The 22,682-nt window shown below is 40.9% G+C and overlaps 1 protein-coding gene across 2 annotated transcripts; it reads left to right on the forward strand.

Annotated features, from left to right (window-relative positions):
- The first annotated feature begins 34 nt into the window (after positions 1–34).
- Positions 35–22,474, forward strand: PLK4 (polo like kinase 4). Of its 2 annotated transcripts, none has more exons than XM_083519942.1 (16): positions 35–274; positions 4,856–4,951; positions 6,065–6,160; positions 6,239–6,353; positions 7,981–9,010; positions 10,491–10,591; positions 12,609–12,952; positions 14,795–14,899; positions 15,499–15,601; positions 18,371–18,520; positions 18,827–18,957; positions 19,292–19,380; positions 19,523–19,673; positions 19,934–20,074; positions 20,626–20,732; positions 21,879–22,474. In XM_083519942.1, the coding sequence occupies exons 1-16, from the start codon at positions 245–247 to the stop codon at positions 21,976–21,978; spliced, it is 2,889 nt and encodes a 962-aa protein (XP_083376068.1). In that variant the 5' UTR covers positions 35–244; the 3' UTR covers positions 21,979–22,474. The 2 variants fall into 2 exon arrangements, with proteins under 2 accessions (XP_083376068.1, XP_083376067.1); XM_083519941.1 differs by lacking the exon at positions 35–274 and adding an exon at positions 3,671–3,970.
- Positions 22,475–22,682: the final 208 nt, after the last annotated feature.

Raw genomic sequence — 22,682 nt, forward strand, 5'->3', positions numbered from 1 at the left:
AGGATAGGCGGAGGGGACGGCGCGATGGCGTCATGCGCAAGTGACGCAAAGGCGGCTTTGGTAACGGGCGGGATTTTCAAAATGGAGCCCCTCAAGGAAGGGGTTTCTCCCCGACCCCCGTAGCGGGGAGGGAGAGGCCTGCGGAGCGGCAACGGTGGCGAAAGAGACGCGCATTACCCGGCCATGTGGTAGCTTATAGGAAAGGAAGAGAGAGACGCGGGGAAGAGCGAGCGCCGCCGCCGCCATGGCGACCTGCATCGGCGACAAGATTGAGGTGCGGAAACGGCCATTACGGGGTGGGTGGGACCGAGCCATTCTCGGGGGAGGGGGAGTCTGGGCCCAACCATATCTCAGTGGAGGGGGAAGCAGGGCTTGGTGTTGTTACAGGTGTTCCCGTCCAGCTTGCTGACTGGCGCGGCGTGATGCTGGGCGGGGTTTCGCCTTACCAGCGACTTAAAACACTCGATCCCTCCCACTTCGCTGGTTCAGGATGAGGTCGCTTCTCTTTCCTCCTTTTTCCTTGGATGGCACCAGGTTGCACGTCCCCTGCTTCTATGCTACCTCTGCTTTAGTGTCATTAAGAGCTGCGTGGCAGGCAGAAAACCAACCTATGCTTTTTTTTTTTACAATGCCTGTGATTTGTTTTGATATTTGTCTTCCGCTTTTCCAGCGAAAAATGCTGAGCTCAAAGCGGATCACAATAATCATGGTGGCGTTAAAAATGGGAAGTCACCATCTGTAGAATTTGTACCAATTTCAGTTTTTCAAGGTGCAGAAGCCCTGCCGGAATAGACAGGCAGCTCTGCACTTTAACATCTTTAAATTTAATGTCCTTTAGTGTATGACTTAAAAAGAACAAGTTGTTCATAGGGCTGAACTCTACACAACTCGAACGTTTGTCATTAACCGAGGATGTGTGTCTGTGGTTGATGTGAGGCTTCTAATCCGTGTTTGTATAGATTCTGTAGAACTAAGGTGTGGTAGCTATTTTGGGCTAGTTAACAAGGTTTATAAAGGATGGATTTGGGTACATGTTAGCACTCTCACAACATGATTCTTAGTACTATATACGTGTCACCATGCTCCTTCCTTGTATAGTGTTCCCTCTGAACACAGAGTTGCCTAAAGATGATATTTCTTAGTCACAGGTGACCAAGCAAATGGTTATGTGGTTTTAATTGTAGCCTTTGTAATGATCATCTGTGCAGCCTGTAATTCTAGAAGGAGATTGCATCTACCCCTGAGAAATTCTCATTTGTATCTAGTAATTTTTTTACTATGATAAATAAGTGAACCAATGTGCTTTGACAAACCAGCATGAATAATTTGAAACATTACCAAATTCTGCAGTGTTATGTTTTAGCTCACAGAGCTCAAATAAAAGGTGTACAAGTGCTACAAGTGTTGAAAATTTGCATCTGTTATATCATTTTTCTCAGGAAGGCTTTGTTTACATTCAAAGTCTGGCTGGTTGCCAAATTGGGTTTGTAGCATCTTCCCCCAAATTTCCTTTATTAGCCAGGCATAATTAGGGTACTCCCATAAGTATGCTTTTGAGGAAGTGTGTGATAGATTTCCCCCCTTAATCATGTGAAAAAAGTATCCACCTTGGCCTTCAAGAGATTACAGCTGCAACACTAAATTCAGAGGGATTTTAAAAATGTGTAGGATAAGCCTGCATGCTTGCAACCCTGTACACACCTACTGAACTCAATAGGGCTTACTTTCAAGTGAGCATAGAAGGATCAAGCTGTAAGCAGTTAACATGAATTAATCTTTAAAGTGTTCTCTGAAATGTGTAATGGTAAACTATGGCCTGGCAAGTATTATGATTTATACTGAAATGATTCTTTCAACAGTAGGTTATACTTTTATTTTTGATACACATTTAAAATATGCTTAATATTTCAGGCAAGAATTAGCCTAACAAAACAGATATTGGATTTTCCTTTTTTGTACTGCACAGTTGGACACATTAATAATCATGCTATTAATGATTATTAATGGTTGACTTCTACAGTTGGAGGCTGTATGCTTATGAATACTAGTTGCTGGAAACCTCAGGAGGGGAGTGTCCTCTTGTGCTTGGGTTCTGCATATTGGCGACCCACAGGTGTTTGGTTGACCACTGTGAGAACAGAATGTTGGACTAGATGGGCCATTGGCCAATCCAGCAGGCTCTTCTTATGTTCCTATGTTGAAGGATCAGAGTACTAAAAACACTTCATTGAGTTAGGGAAGAGGTTTAGAACACAAGAATATATGCTTGTGTTTGCTGTCACTTTGAGTTTTAGTGATCAATTTTTTTGGAAGAGAATAGGGAGCATTTGAGACTCTCACAGGCGGACTACAAGAAAAGCAACTGTAAACTTGCCTGTAGAGTTTGTTTATTCTGATGATGATGACAGGAAATAAGTGTTGAGAAAAGTTGACCTGTTTTACTTCAGGAATAAATATTTATGTACCATTTTGGCCTGAGTATAAGCCACACTTTTTTCCAAATTCTGACAGTGAAAAGTTAAAGTGTGGCTTATATTCGTAACCTTACGCCACCGGCAAAACGGCGCAGCTCCCCCCCCCCACCTGGAAGCAGCCCGGGAGTGCAGGGCAACGGTGCGCATCCTGCCCACTGCTCCCAAGCCTCCCCCGAGCCGCCAGGGCGGTAGAGCCTTGAATTTTAAAGGTGCGGCTTATTTGTGGGTGGGTCTTATATTCAGGCCAATATGATATTTTTTGATATTCATCAGTTATGAGGGGAGAGGGGGAATACAACCTCCAGAAGTCCCAGCACATGCTCTCTGTTTCCCCACTCCTACTTCAACTCCAAACCACCCATCATTTCCAAATCATTAGGTAACTTCATAAGGTGATGTGCAAACTAATTACGGTAAAATATATTACCAGTCATCCTCATCACGGTAGTCTGGGGGTTGCTAAATCATGCAAACGAAAGAGGATCTATTTTGATTCTACTGGAACCAACATTGATCTAGAGCCCTTGGAAAATAAATGTATGTGGGTGCACACTTTTCTTTTTATGTTGATGGAGTGGAAAAGGCAAATCAGTTGGAAGGGGTGGTGCCCACCAAACACTCAAAATTCCAAATATTCTGCTGGTCCCCTAAAGGCTGGCAATATAACAATTTGCTTTAATTCATGTACCTCATGATATAATCATTGCCCCTAGAAAGGTATTGGGGAGGTAGATGCCAACTTCTAAACTCCCCAGGCAGTTTTGAAAATGCCACAATTTTTGTGACATATGCAGATATCTAAATCCTTTGAACATTAAGACGTTAGTTTTTTGACACCAACTCTTGGACTTCCACTACCCGCAAGGCTACATAGGTACGGAAGGCCAGCCCTATAGAAAACATCCATCGCTCTTAAAACGCAAAATCGGTTTTTGTCACGAGGGCAAAGTTTCTAACCCCAAGAGCCTTGCGTTGAAGAAAGGAGAAACCCAGCTCGCTGGTATTTCTTAAAAGTGGGGCGAAGCCTCTGCAGGACACCTTTCTTTTGCCAAGGAGTTTGCAAACAGTTTAACAGTGCATCCCTGTCCCTGCGTACTCGGAAGCGAGCCCCGGACCGCTCGGGGACCTTATTCTCTCTCGCGCGAAGAGTGGGCGGCGGGGGGCTAAGGATTGCCGTTTTCGGCGGCGGCAACAGCAAGGCGGCGCGCGGGATGCGCGGGCGGGGGGGGGGGCGCCTCCGCTCTGGCGTCTCTCCCCCGGGCCGTTTCCTTGGCAACGGGGGATGGAAGCCGCGTCTCCCCCGGGAGCGGGAGAAAGCGCGGCAAGGCGAGAGCCGCCCGCGAGCCCCGGCGCCGCGAGCTCCTCAGTGGCTGCGAGTTCCTGTCAGCGCGATGCCGCAGTGGCTGCTCAGTCTCCTGCTCTCTCCGGTGCCCAGCGCCGGCGCAGCCTCCGCCGCCGGCATGTCCCAGTGCTCGCCTTGGGAGAGCTCCATTCAGGTAAAGCCGCCTCCTGCCGCCGGCCGGTCTCTGCTGAGGAGCGCCTCTGCCTGAGCATGCGCCGTCGGGGCGAGAGCGCGGCCAGGGCGCCCTTTAACTCGCTCTCAGGGCACTGAAGTGCTTTCCCCACCTGCATCCTGAAAGGGGACAGGATGGTTTTTGAGGGGAGGGGGAGAAGTACGAAGATTGCCCAAGGGCACCAGGTTTCAGCTGGGCAAAGGTGAAACACGTGGAAGAGCCTGTGTTTTTTGTATCGTGTAAAAGTCAGAAACTGCAAGACTGAACTTGTATGGTGTGGACACATCTCTGTATTTGCTTCCTTTTGCCCTACCTCTTATACTACATTCATGACCCTAGTCCAGAGGGATTTCGGAGCAGGCTTTCTAGTAGTCTGTAAAATATGGAACTGCAGAGTGATGGGAGCAAAACATGGATAAGGGTAGATGAGGGGAGAGTTGGTATGTGAAAGGTATGAACAGGATGCATTTACAAACAACTTTGGAGGTGGGAGGGAGAAGCAGCCTTAACTTCTTTCCTTTTAGATGCATTTTCATACTAATCCCCACTGCATTGGGAAGTGGAAGCAGTACTTTCCTCCCACATTTCAAGCTAGCCTCACAGTTTTCTCCTTAAAGTCTTTTTTGTTTCAGAACAGGGATTAATTTGAATCAAGGTGACTCTTTATATCAGCTATTTAAATTACAAGGCAAGGGGAAATTTCATCACATCTCCTCTGCAAACATTTCAGAGGGAATTTTTTACAGGTAGCATATTAAAACAATTAGATGTTTGACACCCCACACTATCTCAGTAGCTGATACATACCTGTGCAGATGGAAGGTGCGGAGGCAGTAAGAGCAGTGACCATTGCTTTTTCTTTTTCAGGATTTCAAAGTGGGGAACCTTCTGGGGAAGGGCTCCTTTGCAGGAGTCTACAGAGCAGTATCCCTGAAAACAGGCCTAGAAGTTGCCATCAAAATGGTAAGTTGGCATTGGATCAGATACCAAAGTAACTGAATTTAGCCAGAATATAGGATACCAAGCTGCTGGGTAAGCTAATAAATGCAATATTTTACTTTCTAACTTATTCCTTATGTTCCCACAACTTGTTAGTTCCTGATTTCTGTTGTTCACCTCTCAATTTGAATCCCAGGCTGCAAAGGTTTTCTCCATATAGCGCTTGGCCTGTACTTGACTGTGCAAACACATAAACCAGTCCAGTCTTTTAAGCACTTAACATCTGAAGTGCTTCATCTGTCAAACTCCTCAGCACAGATGATTGTTTTTAGTATAGAATAGCTTTCAGGGTCAAGGCACATGATAATGTAAAATTAGAGGTGTCTTTTGCACACTATGTGTTGAGTCTTATGTTTTGTTTTTGTGAAAATATTAAATAGCAGCAGAGGGGGAAATTAGGATTGTGACCATAGTATAAGGGGAGATTTTTTAAAAATGGTATCAACGGCAGCAAGAGAACAGCATTTTTAATTAAGATCACAGCACAAGTGCTAAGAATTTTGTTTGCTTTTTACATATCCACCTGCACTATGGTCCCAATCCTGATTCTGAATTTGTGACCCTCCAGATGTTATGGACTCCAACTCCCATCAGTCCCAGTCAGCATGGCCAACAGTCAGGAATGATGGGAATTACAGTTCAATATCTGAAGTGTTGCAGGTTATTCACCTCTGATTAAAAACAAAACAAAACTGAAGAGTAAACCATGCTTTTAAAATACTGTGTAGTAGTTTGGCCGTTAGTCAGTATTTGTTGAGAAAGTTCAATATATATCTGTAGGGATATAATACAACATTTAAACCCCATTCCTATGTTTATTTGGAAATAAGTCCCATTTTATTTAGCTGGGCTTACTTTCTAGGCTGGTGTCAAGCAGATTTCTGAAGAATTGTTATCTTAACATGAGACTAAAGCAAGCTGGACATACCTGGAATAATGGTATTAGTATAAAATGTAACAATAAAACTCTTTCCAACCCTCATTTAGCTTAAATCTATTCCTGAATTATTATTTTTTTTAAAAAATCATTACTTTTGTGTGTGTATGAGCTTAATTTTAAAAAGAAAATCTTTTCAGATTGACAAAAAGGCTATGCACAAAGCTGGAATGGTGCAAAGAGTTCAAAATGAAGTGAAGATACATTGTCAACTAAAACATCCCTCTATACTTGAGGTAAGAATTTACACTAAGAACTTGACATGCTGGTAACTAAACTTTGATGTATATTAAAACTAGTTTTCATTTTTCTAGTTGTATAACTACTTTGAAGATAGCAACTACGTGTACCTGATACTGGAGATGTGTCACAATGGAGAAATGAGCAGATATTTAAAGAACAGAAAGACCCGTTTCTCTGAAGAAGAAGGTAAGGCTGAAATATTGCTTATTGTTGCACCTTGAAGCAGCCTTTCCATCAAGTAAATAGGTTGGAATCCACCCAGGGCTTGGACATAGCCAGTGAGATTATTTTTCTTTAGACATAGTGGTCTGTAAGACCTTGCTTTTGAAAGTCACCCAATCTTGTAGAGTTTGTTGTGCAGTTATTTATCAATTTTAAAGGAGTGTGATATGCTTCTTACATACCCTTTTGGGTGCTGAGATCAGCAGAGGGGGCACTCTTGGTAGTTCCTCTGCCCTCAGAGGCTCGGGTGATATATATATGTTTGTGTGTGGCATCTCCTTGGGCAGAGACTGGCAAATGCAATTTTATTATACTAAAATTAGGGGTGTGTTTGAGCACTTCTCAAATGGTTTGCCGTGTGTTTTGGGTCATTGTCATGCTGGAATACCCATCCGCGACCCATTTTCAATGCTCTGGCTGAGGGAAGGAGGTGCTCACCCAAGATTTGACAGTACATGGTCCCGTCCATCATCCCTTCGATGGGGTGAAGGTGTCTTGTCCCTTTAGCAGAAAAACACCCCCAAAGCATAATATGTCCCCCTCCATGTTTGATGGTGGGGATGGTGTTCTTGGGGTCGTAGGCAGCATTCCTCCTCCAAACACGGCAAGTTGAATTGATGCCAAAGAGCTCAATTTTGGTCTCATCTGACCACAACACTTTCACCCAGTTCTCCTCTGTGTCATTCAGATGTCCCATGGGCAAACTGCAGACGGGCCTGTACATGTGCTATCTTGAGCAAAGGGAACTTGCGGGCTCTACAAGATCTCAGTCCTTCATGGCGTAGTGTGTTACCAACTGTTTTCATGGTGACTATGGTCCCAGCTTCCCTGAGATCATTGACAAGTCCCCCCTGTGTAGTTCTGGGCTGCTTCATCACCGTTCTCATGATCATTGCAACTCCACGAGATGAGATCTTGCATGGACCCCAGACCGAGGGAGGTTCCGACAGTTATTTTGTGTTTCTTTCATTTGCGAATTATTGCACCAACTGTTGTCACCTTCTCACCAAGCTGCTTGGCCATAGTCTTGTAGCCCAGTCCAGTCTTGTGCAGGTCTACATTCTTGTCCCTGACATCCTTGGATAGCTCTTTGGTCTTGGTCATGGTGGCTACTTTGGAATCTGCTGGATTGATTGCTTCTGTTGACAGGTGTCTTTTGTGCTTCTAATCTTAGCTCGTTACATACAGTGAAGATACCAGGTAGCCTGACATCTGGCTGGTTGATAGGGGATCAAATACTTATTTCACTCATTATAATGCACATCAATCTCTGACTTTTGTCTTCTGGGTTTCTGGGGGTTTTCCTGTTATTATTCTGTCTCTCACAGCTACAATAAACCTACCATTAAAATTATGGACTGGTCCTTTCTTTGTCAGATGACAAACAGGCAAATTTAGCAGGGGCTCAGATACTTTCCCCCCTCACTGTAGATTCATTTGTAAGTTTCATTAGTTGCTTAAGTATGAATTTCTTTGAATCTATTAGTTACAAGAAGTAGGTGATAAGCATGCTTAAAGACAAAAGCATGTTTAAAGACAAAATAGCAAAAATGTTTCTTAACACCCCTCTTCCTTTTTTTATTTCATATAGTTCGGAACTTCATGCACCAGATTATTACAGGGATGTTATATCTTCATTCCCATGGAATATTACACCGGGACCTTACACTCTCTAATCTTTTACTCACCAACAATATGAACATCAAGATTGCTGACTTTGGACTTGCAACCCAACTGACAATGCCTCATGAAAAGCATTACACAATGTGTGGGACTCCTAATTACATTTCTCCAGAAATAGCCACAAGAAGTGCGCATGGGCTTGAGTCTGATGTCTGGTCCTTGGGCTGCATGCTCTTTACTCTTCTGGCCGGAAGACCACCTTTTGATACTGATACGGTAAAGAACACCTTGAACAAAGTGGTGCTGGCAGATTATGAAATGCCAGTGTTTTTGTCAGAAGAGGCTCAAGACCTTATTCACCAGTTGCTTCGCAAAAATCCAGCAGATCGTTTAAGCCTTTCGTCTGTATTGGATCATCCTTTTATGTCCAAGTGTAACTCAGCAAGAAGCAAAGATTCAGGAACTGTAGAGGATTCAATGGACAGTGGAAATGCCACCATTTCTACTGCTGCTTCTGCCTCTCCCAGTGTCAGTACAAGTGGCTGCTTAAAGGAGAAGAAAAGACTTCTAGGGGGTCAGCCACTTCCCAACAAAATGACCATTCTTCCTAAAAATAAGAATGCCAGTGAAGTCTCATCTGGCTATGGAAGTAGTTCCCATAACAACTGGGGACTCCCAGTAAAAGAAATGGGAAATACTGGTAGGGGAAGAGCAATGCAGCTGATTGAAGAAAGACCGCATTCGCGCTACCTCAGGAGAGCACACTCCTCTGAAAGATCCGGCTCATCCCATAGTCAGAGTCAAGGAGTACTAAATAATGTGGAGAGATGCCATTCCCTGGAAATCCTCTCAAAGTCCAGAGGACTAATAGGAAACAGGAAGGATTTTTCACCTGCAAATAGCCATGGTGGTATTCCTACTGTATTTAAAGAAAAGTTTCCGACCAGCTCTGGCTCAATGGAAAAAAATCTGTCTCCACCTGTGAAAGATCAAGCTCAGTAAGAATTGTTCTCATATATCTCTGTTTTTTGAGTGCATCATGTAAAATTGGTTCCCCTGTAATATAATGACCTAGTCTGGATGAAATACCAAACTGTGATATTACATGAATGAGTCTTGGTCTCATCAGCTGCACCCTTTCCTTTCTTCTAGCACATCTGTGAGGTCATAAGAAACGTTCAGTTTTTGCCTGCAGTCTGACATATCTCTGATTAATTAGTCACAAACTGATTAATTTTAACCGTGGAAATGAACCAACTTTAAACTTTGGCTTACAAACTTAGCCTGTTTCATTTTAGTACACCATAACTAAGATTGAACACAATTCTGGATTTGTACATAACACTAAACTGTGGTGAACTGAAAACAAAAACAAGCATTGATCTCCTTGTAAATACTCCGTGCATGAGGGGTCGGGAGTGATATCTAATGCTTGCATACGTAATTATTTCCCAGTCATCTATGTAAAAGGCACAATGGTGCTGGTGGCAACAGAAAGTCAGAACCAGAGCCTATGTGACCAAAGGAAATATGCATTTAGCTGTGCAGATAAGTGGACTGCAGAAGGGGGAGGGATTCGACTCATGGCTTTAAAAAATAAAGTGTACTTTCATATATAGTCCTGTTCCTGATAGGCTACTTGTGCATCCAAAGGACTCAGTGTCTACTGTAATCAAGCCAATGAGTTATTTATCGCTCCTATCTTGTAAGTGACAAATGGACTGGGAAAAGTTCAAGCTAAGTTCTAAAATACAATGGGGCTCATTTTGTGTGTAGCCGTGGATCATTATAGCTTAGAACTGGCCTCCATTGATTCTCAGCTATTAACTTAATACTATGAAACTCCTTTAAACTAAGAAATTAAAAACAATCTCTAATTTTACATATTGTCATTTGAGTATAAGAAACTGATACTGAAAAATTGCAAGTTCTCTCAGTACAAAGTGTTTGCCTATAGTAGTTTAAAATATTAGGACTATGTAGTGGAAACAAACCTGTTACTTATATCATGTAGTGATACAATATGGGACGCGGGTGGCGCTTTGGTCTAAACCACAGAGCCTAGGGCTTGCCAATCAAAAGGTTGGTGGTTCGAATCCCTGCGATGGGGTAAGCTCCCGTTGCTTGGTCCCTGCTTCTGTCAACCTAGCAGTTTGAAAGCATGTCAAAGTGCAAGTAGATAAATAGGTACCGCTCCGGTGGGAAGGTAAATGGCGTTTCCGTGCGCTGCTCTGGTTTGCCAGAAGCGGCTTAGTCATGCTGGCCACATGACCCAGAAGCTGTATGCCAGCTCCATCAGCCACTAAAGCGAGATGAGCGCTGCAACCCCAGAGTCATCCGCGACTGGATCTAACGGTCAGGGGCCCCTTTACCTTTAGTGATATGTTCCTCAAATAGAACTTAATCTATTTTCATGCTCAATAAGTTATTTGTGTCCATATTTATAAAGTGTACTTATGAATAATTCTTTGTCTTTAGTTCAAATTATCTCTGTCCAATGAAGCCCAGCGTTGGTTTATTAGAACCGAAGTCCCAAGCTGAAACTATGCAGCAGTGGCTTGGAAATATGCAACTAAATGGTATGGATTTATTTAATGAGAGTGTTTTATTGCCTGTGTGTTGGACACATTGAATTCTCAAAAGATACCATTCCTATCAGTAGAGCTTATGTAGGTACACTGTGTGTCCATCCAAGGATAATGTTTTTAACTGAGAGATTAACTTAGAAGTGATTCCATGTGAAGATGAACTTTAGATAATGAAATGTGTTATGGCTTGTGGAAGGGCTGGTGCCCTCCAGATGTTGGACTCCCAACTCCCATCAGGCCCAGGCTGCATGGCCAATGATCAGGATGCTGGGAGTTGTGGTCCAGCAGTATCTGAGTAGTGTGTTTTATTTGGGGCATGTTCTCTGAAGGAATCTTTGAGTATTTTAAGCCCAGCTTGGTCATTAAGCACTGTCTACATTTAATAATTATGGGAGTTGCCTTGGATTCCCCCCGTACTTTTCTCAGTCCCTCTTCATACATAAATACCGCTTGAAGGAACATGCTGTGGTGATGGATAATGCTGCAGAACTCCCAAGTCATACCACTTTTTCCTGAGCCCCACTGTATATTATGTAATGTCAAGCCCATGTTTGCCATCACGTTTTCATAAAGATACAATCCAAGTTTCCAGACAAGTGCACTGTTTGGCATATGTTTGAATTCAGATGTTCCTCCTTTATGTGTATAGATGAAAAATTGTGCAGATGGACCTCAGCTGTAACCTGTGTAGTAATTCTATGAAAGATAGATATCTTAGTGTAGAGGGTTAATTGTGTCCAACAAGTCATAAATCATGGTTTGGGTTATGCTATCAAAGAGCCCTTTCCCTTCTTGTCACCTCCAAATGCTACAACTAAGTTTAGCTCTTAACTGACTAACAACAGAATAAGCTCCTAACTATGTTGTGAAGGAATATTTATTTAAGAAACACATATTCCAGTAGTCTGTTCAAAAGTTTATTTTGGTAAGCTGTCTAAAGTTATCTGTCCTTACTAAGAAGGCAAAATGCAAACATTATCTATATTTGCACATTTAGGGATGGATCATGACACTGCATTTTCTGGGTCTACCGGATAGCCACACGTTGAAAGTTATGTTAAGATGGGAACACGGATACCTATGTTTAGGCTCAGTATAGAATTCTTACCCCTCAAACTGGAACGATAACAATTATGAAGATCTGCATGTATTGGGCTCTGTGAACTGGCACGATCTTGATCCTGTGTGTAGGTGGAGAACATCTGTCTAGCGCTAATAACTGATAATAAATTATCTGTGTAGAGAGATCAGGGATGAAAACAGCAACTGCTTATTATATAAACATTGCTGCAGAAGGGAGGGTAGAAAGAAGAACAGGGCCATAAGGGAAGGAGGAGCTTTTGTTCTCCTGCATCAAATTACTTCATTTAGTGAAAGAGCACTGAATGTAGCTGTAATTTAGCCAAGGATTACTTAAATCTTCTCAGACATTTTCTTTTGTTTTGAATTACCAGGGATGCCTTGGGGAATTTTCACCATAGGACACACAGTTGGGATTATTTGAATCCTCAAGCAATTTTCTTCTTAATTTTTGCTTTTAATTGCTTCTGTACTTAGACAGAAGGTACATATGATATTTCATGCACTTTACCAGGACAGACGTGGTGCTGCTTTTTGATACCGTCCCAAATGCTTTATTTAACCACTCCCAGTCCATCTGTTTGCATGGGAAGAACCCATAACATGATGTTTAATCTCTTTCAATAGAGTTAAATTTAAGCAAGCTTAAACCAGTTTTCTAGTAAATAGTAAAGGAAGTTGTTGCTGTTAACATCGGTTACAAACAATTCAGAAAAGTTGGTTATGTGCCACAATACTTAGCTTCTCATACATACAACAGTAACTTTCCCAGGGTGTAAACATTGTCTATTTGTGAGTAGACAAAAATGATATGATGCTTTCCTAGCCTCATTTATAGTTAGAGACATAACATTTTTCTCCTGTAAAAACTAGGAAGAATCCTGTAATGCATTTTCTAAATCATTAAAATATCCCTTTGCTGCTTCAGCTCAGATGCAGGAACCTTTATATGACAGTAGTGGAGATTTTCGATTCCATCTTGGTGTGCCTCAAGAAACACTGAAAAATGCATGGAATGGCTTAAAATGCAGAAGACCCCCTGAATCTGCACAAGCAATAGCACCAGCTGTAGGGCCACTGGACACAAGGAAATACACTGCTGAGAAGGCTCCGCCAGCACCTGCATTTGGCCTCCCTCTAGCGTCTGAAAGCAGAAGAAATGGGGGCAAAGAGCGACAACATGGACATCTGAAACCTGCACTGCAAAGTGTTGTATCACCTCTGAATGCTCATAGACTAAAGCCAATTAGGCAAAAAACAAAAAATGCAGTGGTATGTATTGTACTATATTTCAAAATAATGAATTACAGTGACAATTTTATAAAAATGGAGCTCTTCCACATTTTTAAATACCTACCAACTATCACAGTACGAACCAATTAACTTGACTGGGGTTAATCTTCTCTTGATAATCAGGTGACCAGAACTGTAACATTTCTTCATTTTCGAAGATGCACACCTCTATTAATAGACCACCCCTCTGCATTAGATCAGAGCCCATTCCAGTTGCTGCCTTGCAAGGCTGTCATCCAATTCTGATCTGGTCGTTAGAAAAATAATAATAATAATAATAATAATAATAATAATAATAATAATAATAATAATAGTAATTTATTATTTGTACCCCGCCCATCTGGCTGGGTTTCCCCAGCCACTCTGGGTGGCTTCCAACAAAGATGAAAAATACACTAAAATGTCACATATTAAAAACTTCCCTGAACAGGGCTGCCTTCAGATGTCTTCTGAATGTCAGGTAGTTGTTTATCGCTTTGACATCTGATGGGAGGGCGTTCCACAGGGCGGGCGCCACTACCGAGAAGGCCCTCTGCCTGGTTCCCTGTAACTTGGCCTCTCGCAGTGAGGGAACCGCCAGAACGCCCTCGGAGCTGGACCTCAGTGTCCGGGCAGAATGATGGGGGAGGAGACGCTCCTTCAGATATACTGGACCGAGGCCGTTTAGGGCTTTAAAGGTCAGCACCAACACTTTGAATTGTGCTCGGAAACGTACTGGGAGCCAATGTAGGTCTTTCAAGACCGGTGTTATATGGTCTCGGCAGCCGCTCCCAGTGACCAGTCTAGCTTCTGCATTCTGGATTAGTTGTAGTTTCCGGGTCACCTTCAAAGGTAGCCCCACGTAGAGCGCATTGCAGTAGTCCAAGCTTCCATGAGATACCCCACAAAGGGCCATGGGAAAACTGACCCCAGTCCCTTGTGGGATATTTTATTGAAGCTGGTTTTCTAGCGATCAGATGAGAAACGGCTGGCTCTGCTTTGCTTGCCAGGAATTGGCTCTTACAGCAGTACAGCTAAATTGAATGCAGAGGACTGGGTCGTTCATAGGATGGCTTTGGTGTGATCCAGTCAGGAAGCAACTGTCATGGCAAGAATGCTGATGACTGCTACTTCAGCATTTGCAGTGAGGCTGTAGTTTGTGAATTAGTGCAATGTGGGATTTAGTGACCTCTCCAGTTCCCACCTTTACTTGAGCAACGCCTGATTGGAAGAAGCTTTGCTCAGGTGCCTTTGAACGTTTGGTCCCAGATAATGAGAAGGGAAGTAAGGGTAATATAATCTGTTGGTCCTTATTCTGTTGCAAAGTATGCAGGTTTTTAATAAAAATCTCTTAGCACAGTCATAAAATAATATCTTACCTACTTCCAGTATTTTTGTCATCAACATAAATGTAGACTGTCAGATTTCAGTTCAGTTATTGGACTTAAAGACTTCTAGTCAATTTTTTTACTGTACTAGGTTTCCTTTCTAGTATGTATCATATCTCATTCTATTGTGTTTCCCTCTTTTGCTTTTGTTTTCATGGTATTGTTTTCCCCTTGACCCTCCCATCTCTCTCCTAGTATTTGTAAATCCAGTGAGGTTAGAACACCCTGATTGGCTGCCTCAAATCCTCAGCAGCCTAATAGTTTTTCAGTCACACTGCAAATAGTCCCTCAGGCTTAAAGCACTCAACAAGGAGCACAAAAACAAGTTCTTTACTTCACTGCAGTATTTTAGTTCATTTTGATGTAAATGGTGGGGAGAGGAGGGGGCATTTACATTGGATTGCTGCGAAAGTGTTTTATTTAGGTTGTGTTCTGTTTTCAATTTACATTCTAGGTGAGTATTCTAGATGCAGGAGAAGTATATATGGAATTTCTAAAAGAATATAATTCGCAAGAGTTTGTAAAAGAAGTTCTGAGGATATCTTGTGATGGAAGTGCAGTGAGTATTAATTTTTTATTTCTTCTAAATTCATTGGCAGTATTGAAATGATGTGTTCATGCCAATATTACTAAGGTGTAATATGCCTCATCACACTGGAATATAAGCTTGTTTCACTGATTTTTTTGCTTCTAGAAATCAAGTAGATTTTCTTTTCAGAACTTTGTATGTACATATTAACACAGGGGTCTCCTTTATGCTAAATGCCTATATGTCAAGCATGTGTGAAATCTGAAGCGTTCAGTGTAGTTTAAATAACTGACTTAATTTTTGCTATGATTACTCATTTTCTGGTAGAATTGCTGGCACAATTCCATGAAAGAGTGAAAGGCATTTGTTTTTACTAATTCTGTCTTTAGAAGCACTGATCTAACTAAAATATCTGTACCTGTAAAAGCTGCAGATAATCTTGCTTAGTGAGGATAGGAAACTGGTTTTTTTTTTTTTTTTTTTGAGGAAATGAAGACTTTAGACATGACACATGCCAGATTCAAATTTTCCATATCCTGTAGTGCATTAATAACTTGTTCATTTTCCAGAAAGAAGCATTAAACAAATAACTCTTTGGCTATGAGATTGTGTTTTTTCTGTGTATTTAGGTCACAGTTTACCACCCAAATGAAGGAAAAGGCATCCCTCTGAATAATAGACCCCCACCACCTCCTGAGGACTCAAATATATATAGTTTTGGCAACTTGCCAGGTAAGGTGCATTTCTATGGGTCCATTCAGAAACAGTGGCAAGGAGCCAAACAACCTGGTGTGGGTGGGTGTGCGAGCTTATGTTTATTAGCCTCTCATGCAACGTAGATAACTATTTCTGAAAATGAGAAGAAATTCAAAAGCAGCATGTGACAGAGGTTTGTTGTTCAAACAAATAAATGAACAAGGAAAGCTCCCTTTGTAATTCTTTGGATATTCGCCAGTAATTATAGGTTGGATCCAAACACTTTGGCCAGTGCAAAGGGGAAAAGCTATTTTCAGCAGTTCTTTGTTTTGCCTGTGTTCCCTGAAAAGCTGCTCCAGAGTTTGGGGGACCTTGCAAAATAATATGGTAAGTAGTGCTAGGAGCTGCAGAAGGAAAGATAGGTGAGCAAAGAATCCCCCCTTCCTCAAATGGATCAGGATTCTATTGCAGTGTGGATCCAACCCTATATATGGATGCTGTTCTAGTAATTATGTTTCCCTTCACTATCAGAATATCATGGGTATTACAGATGCATTAAACTTCCATGTAGTGATTTGAAATAAAATATTCAAAATACTGAAATTCTTATACTTTGTGTGCCATGTAAACTTACTGCCCTAACTTGCAGTGGTTGATAGATTTATGTTTGTTTCTTTTTAAATAATTTTAATTAATTTTTCATTAATAACAATCCAATGGAGGCCACATTAATACAATACCAAATCATAATACAATTTTAAAAAGCCAATTAATCAGTTCTGAATTCAGTGTTTTTGGATGACTTGCTGTGTTTCAGCTATCAGGAGTTGGTGTTATTCCTTGGTCCTGCTCCAATTCTCTTAATTAGTCCAAATACCACAATTCAGAACTTAATCCTTTGTTTTAGCAGCCACTGGTGTGATGACTTTCATTCATATTTAATAAATCCATATCCATTAACTTGCAGAGGGAATTTATATCCTGTACTTTTCTGTGTGAAATATTTGTTTTCCTCCTTCTTTTCCTTCATGTTGTAATCAATCAATTCTCTTCAACACTGCCCCTCCTTCAAGAATTCATTTCTTAGTACACCACCACTTCTCTATTTTGCCTCTCCAAAACCGAAAGCAAGCCAGCGTCTGGCCATGACTCCTGGCTTAGTTCCAGCATTGGTTGTCTTTGATCCTTTCCAACCTTCTAACGAGCTGGTGTCTTGCCAAAACAATAATAAATCAGAATTAGAGCCCTCTTTAGTAGGCAGTGTCACAAGTCATCACAGTATTTCACAGTCTATTCTTTCAAGTACTCTGTAAAGAAACTTATAGGTTCTTGTTGAATCCTCCTTGCATTCCATATATAGTTGTAATCCATTCAGTGAAGGCTTGCCGAATCATAGCACAGCAAATAGAGTGTAAATATAATGTAGAAAGAGAACAAAGGCTCCCCTTCACTTACATAGCATTCCATTTACGACGAGAGTCCTCTCCAGATCAAAACCTTGGCACTCAGTGGCTGATTCGTTTAGCAAGTTATCTTTCTCCTTCATCTAGAACACGTTTGTTTCTTAAGTCTGTATTTAGATTCATCTTAAAAGAAACAGAAGTACCTCCGCTTATGGCAACCGCATTGGGGAGTTTCCAATACGTGCGGTGCTATGCACTCTGTGTCCCTGCCCCCGCATTCCATCGGAGGCAGTTATTGGACAATCTGCGAGTGAAAGCTCTCCTCCTCCTAGACCTGGGGTGGGGGGTGGGCTTGCAAGGATAATTACTCCCAGATTATTAACTGCATGGCTGGCATCCGCTATTTGACATGGCGGTGGCGCCCGAAGTCTGATATATTTATGTTTGACTACAGTGGTACCTCTGGATATGAACAGGATCCGTTCTGGAGCCCTGTTCGCATCCTGAAGTAAACGCAACCTGCGTCTGTGCGGGTTGCGATTCGCCGCTTCCGCGCATGGCGTCATTTTGACCGCCTGCGCATGCACGAGCGGCGAAACCCGGAAGTAATGCGTTCCGTTACTTCCAGGTTGCCGCAGAATGCAACCCAAAAGCACTCAACCTGAAGCATCTTCAACCCGAGGCATGACTGTATTAAAAATTAAAGAACATCCTGTTGCACCCTTGCAGCAGTACAAATGTGTATAATTATTCATTGATACAAAAAGGAAGTAAATCCCAAGAAACTAAAGGAGTAATTAAAAAATGGGATCAAAATAATATATACAAGCTAATGTACTACATATACTGTACAAAGAAATAAATCAGTCAAGTTTAGTACAAATTTAAAAAACAATATGTATCTATTTGTGTACCCAAAAATATATCCAAACATGAATAGTATAAACAAACATAATATCGACAGACTAAATATATGTGGCGCATGAAATATCACAGAGCACACACAGATGTCAATAAACTGAACAGTTAAAATAGCAAACTGTAACAAAACCCAAACATTTTTTACCATGGTCTTCCTCAGTGGTCTCATGAAAGTTGCTTGACAAAAATGCATTATATGACCAAATCACAAAGTAGCATCACTTGTTAAAGCTATAAATGATACTCACCTGGCCAATACTCATATGGGCTTTGAGTATATCATATAAATGAATAATATAGGTACAGATAAGGTGTAAATGTTGCTCCTCCAAAAATGTAATTAAAAATAATAATAATTACATTACTTTGAAGAGCAACATTTGTACCTTGTCTGTACCTTCCCATCCCTCCATATGTGTTGTGCGTGTAAGTAGACAGGTGATTTGAATTGTAATCACTGTTTATTACGTATTCATTTTAGAGAAGTACTGGAAAAAGTATCAGTATGCTGCCAAATTTGTGCAGTTGGTAAGATCCAAAACTCCCAAAGTCACCTTCTATACAAGATATGCCAAGTGTATGTTGATGGAAAACTCTCCTCCTGCAGATGTGGAAATTTGTTTTTATGATGGTATGTATGCTGTTTTCTACATATCCCTTCTGCATTAAATTATTTGCCAACTGTTAGGGCATTTTAAAACCCAATAGAGATTTAGTTTAGTTCTTCTAATACTTTGTTTTATTGGCGATTAAATGTAAATATTGAGAGTTGTAGCAGATAGCACTTCTTGTTAACACACTCGAGTCAGTGATAATTGTATTTGAACTGTAGGTGGTTGTTAAGTGCAATCTCCTGTTTACTAGTTTACGTCTACTAGAGTGTGATCATATTGTCAATGTATGTGTACCCGACGTAATATGTTTTTGTTTTTTATAGGGGCAAAAATCCACAAGACAGCAGGCGTAATTAGAGTAATAGAAAAATCTGGAAAAGCCTACACTATAAAAGAGGAGAGTAAAATTGGTTTAGAAAAGGATATACAAATATATGTGGATCATGCAAATGAGGTAAATATTATTTGTAATGTTTCAGTGAGTGTGATGCACATGGGTAAGTGATTCCAAATGGCAAATTAGCAGACTGATTTCGAAAGGTTCCTATGAAGTTGAGGGGTGTGGAGATCAAGGAAATGTTATGGATTGAACTTTATACTGTTTAACATTGATCATACTCGATGTCATGCAATAGGAAGGTTTTAAAAAAAACCCTGTACCTTTTAATTTAGCACAATACATTAATGTTTTCTTCGTTGCCTCTGCCCACTGTCCCCGAGTATTGAATTCCTGCCCTTTTTGAAAGTGTTAGCATGTTTTAATGCAAGTTTTCTATTTTTCAATATAGGGACATCGCATTTGTCTTGCACTGGAATCTGCAATTTTGGCTGAAGAAAGAAATGGAAGTGTTCCATTTTTCCCCATTATTGTTGGGCGGTAAGCAGCCTCTTGTATTATTATTTCTTTTCAGTTGCACATGCTTCTCATTCTCCACGTGAAATTTTTAGTTTGTGCCTTTTGATATTCTTAGTGGAAGTTGGAAAGTTTAAACATGTGAGCATAATTCTTCCATTACCAGGAAACCAGGAAATCCTGAGTCTCCAAAGGCTTTAGTGCTCCCTCCCACTTTGCCAGATACAAGCCCTTCTTTGGCGGAAATAGCCTTGATGAAGAGAGATACCGCCACCAGCTCTGATGCTTCAAGTGAAGTGCCTAACATTAATCCCCCGGTAAGTACATGAGTGTGTAGTTCTTGCTTTTATTTGAGCCCTAAGAAACACTATGCTGGAAGGCTAAATTTAACCTGTCAAGTAAAAAAAAAAAAGTTTAAGATGAGTAGAGCCAATGGTATTGGGTTGTTTCATATTTTAACTAGGTAGGTCTGAAACCCAAGTCAGGTAAGGTACACTCAAGAGAGGTGACCATTTAAACACTGAAGTATATCATGGCTTTATGGCTCACAACTGCTATTTTCATAATTATATTCCAGATATCGGCTTATGAAGGATCTGCATTTACATCAGCAACAACTGAATCAAGGAGCACCCTAAGTCACCCAAATGAGTGTGCTGTAAATTCAGCTCAACTGTTAAAGTCTGTCTTTGTAAAGAATGTTGGCTGGGCTTCTCAGGTGAGCTTGGTAATCAACAGCCAAGGAAGATGAGCTGTAATGCAGCAGTTGTTATACTTCTACTGAAAAGGAACTGATAGTATAATTGATGATGCATGGAATCAGCTCTGTTCCCTATTGAGTTTTATTTATTTATTTTACTTATTTGCCTCAAAATCTGTTGCAGATCAGGAAGTAGTTAATGGAAGAATGCAAAGTTTTGTACCTAGTTACTTTCTGCACTTTAAACTGGAATGCGTTCTCCTTGTACAAATTGTCAGAACCTGCATAAGAATGTGCTGAAGTTACACAAAATACTAACTAGGTTGCACAAAATGGGCAAAATTGGGATTGTCTATCTTGCATGACAAAACACAGTGGATTGTATCCAAATTCTACTTCTGGAAGAACAAGTCTTCTGAAGGAAGTGAACCTTCAGGTGCAACTTAGCATGGCTGTGCTGTGTCAATCCAAGCTAAATAAAGCTTCTTGACTAGAAAGATAAAGCACTGGGAAAGAGTTCATTGTTGTATTTCAGTGCAAACTAATTCTACAATATTTTTCCCTATTAGCTGACTAGTGGAGCAGTATGGGTTCAGTTTAATGATGGATCCCAGTTGGTAGCTCAAGCTGGCGTTTCCTCCATCACATATACATCTCCAGCTGGTGACACAGTGAGGTGAGTGTCAGTTTTGATACTGATAGCACATTCCTGATTATTTCAGTTACTTTTCCAACATTTTGTATTGGTACTGTAACTTTAGAAGTTGTATGACCTTGAAGTACCATTCCTTGTATGTCATACATAATAGCATTTGCTGCTGCTGTAAATGTTGTACTACTGTGTATTGGTAACTCTCACTCTAGCCTAAGTTAATAATTGGTGGGAGTAACAAAGATATATACAAAAGAGAAAACTAGATGCACTATACGTAGTAAAAGTAGAATATCCTAACTATACAAATGTTTATCTGCTAATTTTCCTGTCCCTCTACCTGTTTTCCCTTCTTATATTGTGTCTTTTAGACTCTACCCACAGGCTTATAGTGGGTACCTATAGCCTTTTTTTAAATCTTTGTACAGCACTGAAAATACTTTTTCAACCAGTCTACATGCCTGTCAACTGAACACAAGGCTGTTGCCTGCACTGATTGTTCTGATTCAGCCTGGGAGGAAGTCCAAGGGGGCAATTTAAGTAGATTGACCTTTGTTTGCAATCTGAGGTGTTGAGTGGGTGGGGGTCCACTTCAACCTCACTTCTGACTTGCAGTATTACAGTAACTCTATGTAATCTACTGTTAACAGCTACTTTTTCTCAGCACAGCCCTCCAGCCAGAGCTGCACTGCTTTTTCAGCTCAATCTGCAATATGGGGTTAAAAGCAATAGGTAAAATTGAATGGCTGTACTTACAGCTTCAGCCCAACGCTCAATATGTAGTGGGGTCTAGTACTGCTGGGCAACATTGCAGAGCTACGCTTCTGGGCTGTCAAAAGTCACCATCTTCCAGGAGGCAATATGAGGACAATGAACTTCATTTGCTTTGAAATTTGCATATTAAATAAGAACTGCATTAAGCCATTAGTTTTGGATCTGGTGATATAGGTTTTGCTAGAATAACAGCCCCTCAGGTTGGAATATCTGGTTTATATACTGACGGAGTGAATGTGGAATTAACAAAGCCTTCTAGCTTCTTAAGCATGGCTTTAAAAGGAGCAACTGTATACTGGCACTGGACCAAAATGTTAACTTGCTGAAATCAGTACTGGGTATATTTTATATATGTGCTATTAAATCTATTCATCTAAATATTTTACTGTTTCCTAGGTATGGAGAGAATGAAAAATTGCCAGAGTACATCAAAGAGAAGTTGCATTGTTTATCTTCCATTCTGGTAATGTTTACCAATCCAGCTGGTCCGCACTGACAAACTTGGAACATGAAGGCTAATAACTTGGTGGTGATGAAATTACCTACTGTGGTGGCATGAAGCAGAGCTTCTTCAATGAACTCGGACCTTCCTCACTGGTTAAAGCATATGACCATAAGAGTTGCTGTGTTCTGCTTAGCTAAGCACTTGTAAAGCTTTTTAAAGTATGACCAATCAAGGCCAAATTACTTGCATTTTTATATAATGGATTATAGAAACTGCTGTGACCACTGGTGCTTCTTACTTTCCATGAAGGGAGTTTGAACTCTGTATGTGTGTTTGTGTGTTATTCTCTACTGTTCTTATAACTCTGGCATCAAAGCACATCTCTGCAGTTACAGTATTTGTGCCTGTAAATACTTTGTATTTTATGTTACTTTCAGCTGATATGTAAAGTGTATTGTTTTATAATTTTTATATTTTTCTAACTGTTTTTCTAATGATATAACCCTGCAAAGAACCTTTAAAAAATAAATGCAGTGGTAACTGTTCAGACCCCTTGCTTTATTCAACACAAATGCTGAGGTATGTTCTACTAAATACACTATAATTTGTCAATAAAATTGCACTTCTACAATAGCAATCCATAATCATTTGCACACCTGCGCATATGGAGTTGTATCCAAATGCTTGCACAAGTAAAAACACAACTTGTATAGCTTTCCTCCTGCAGCAGATGGTCTGATGTATTATCATGACCA

Source organism: Podarcis liolepis, assembly GCF_965112155.1.
Source record: "Podarcis liolepis genome assembly, chromosome: 9".
In the NCBI taxonomy this organism is placed as follows: domain Eukaryota; kingdom Metazoa; phylum Chordata; class Lepidosauria; order Squamata; family Lacertidae; genus Podarcis; species Podarcis liolepis.

Excerpts from the sequence above, each read along its gene's own strand:
- PLK4 (XM_083519941.1), top strand. The coding sequence starts at position 3,686 with ATGCGCGGGCGGGGGGGGGGGCGCCTCCGCTCTGGCGTCTCTCCCCCG. Across the intron at positions 10,592-12,608 it reads TGGAAATATGCAACTAAATG|CTCAGATGCAGGAACCTTTA; the intron begins GTATGGATTTAT and ends TTGCTGCTTCAG. Across the intron at positions 18,521-18,826 it reads GGAAATTTGTTTTTATGATG|GGGCAAAAATCCACAAGACA; the intron begins GTATGTATGCTG and ends TGTTTTTTATAG.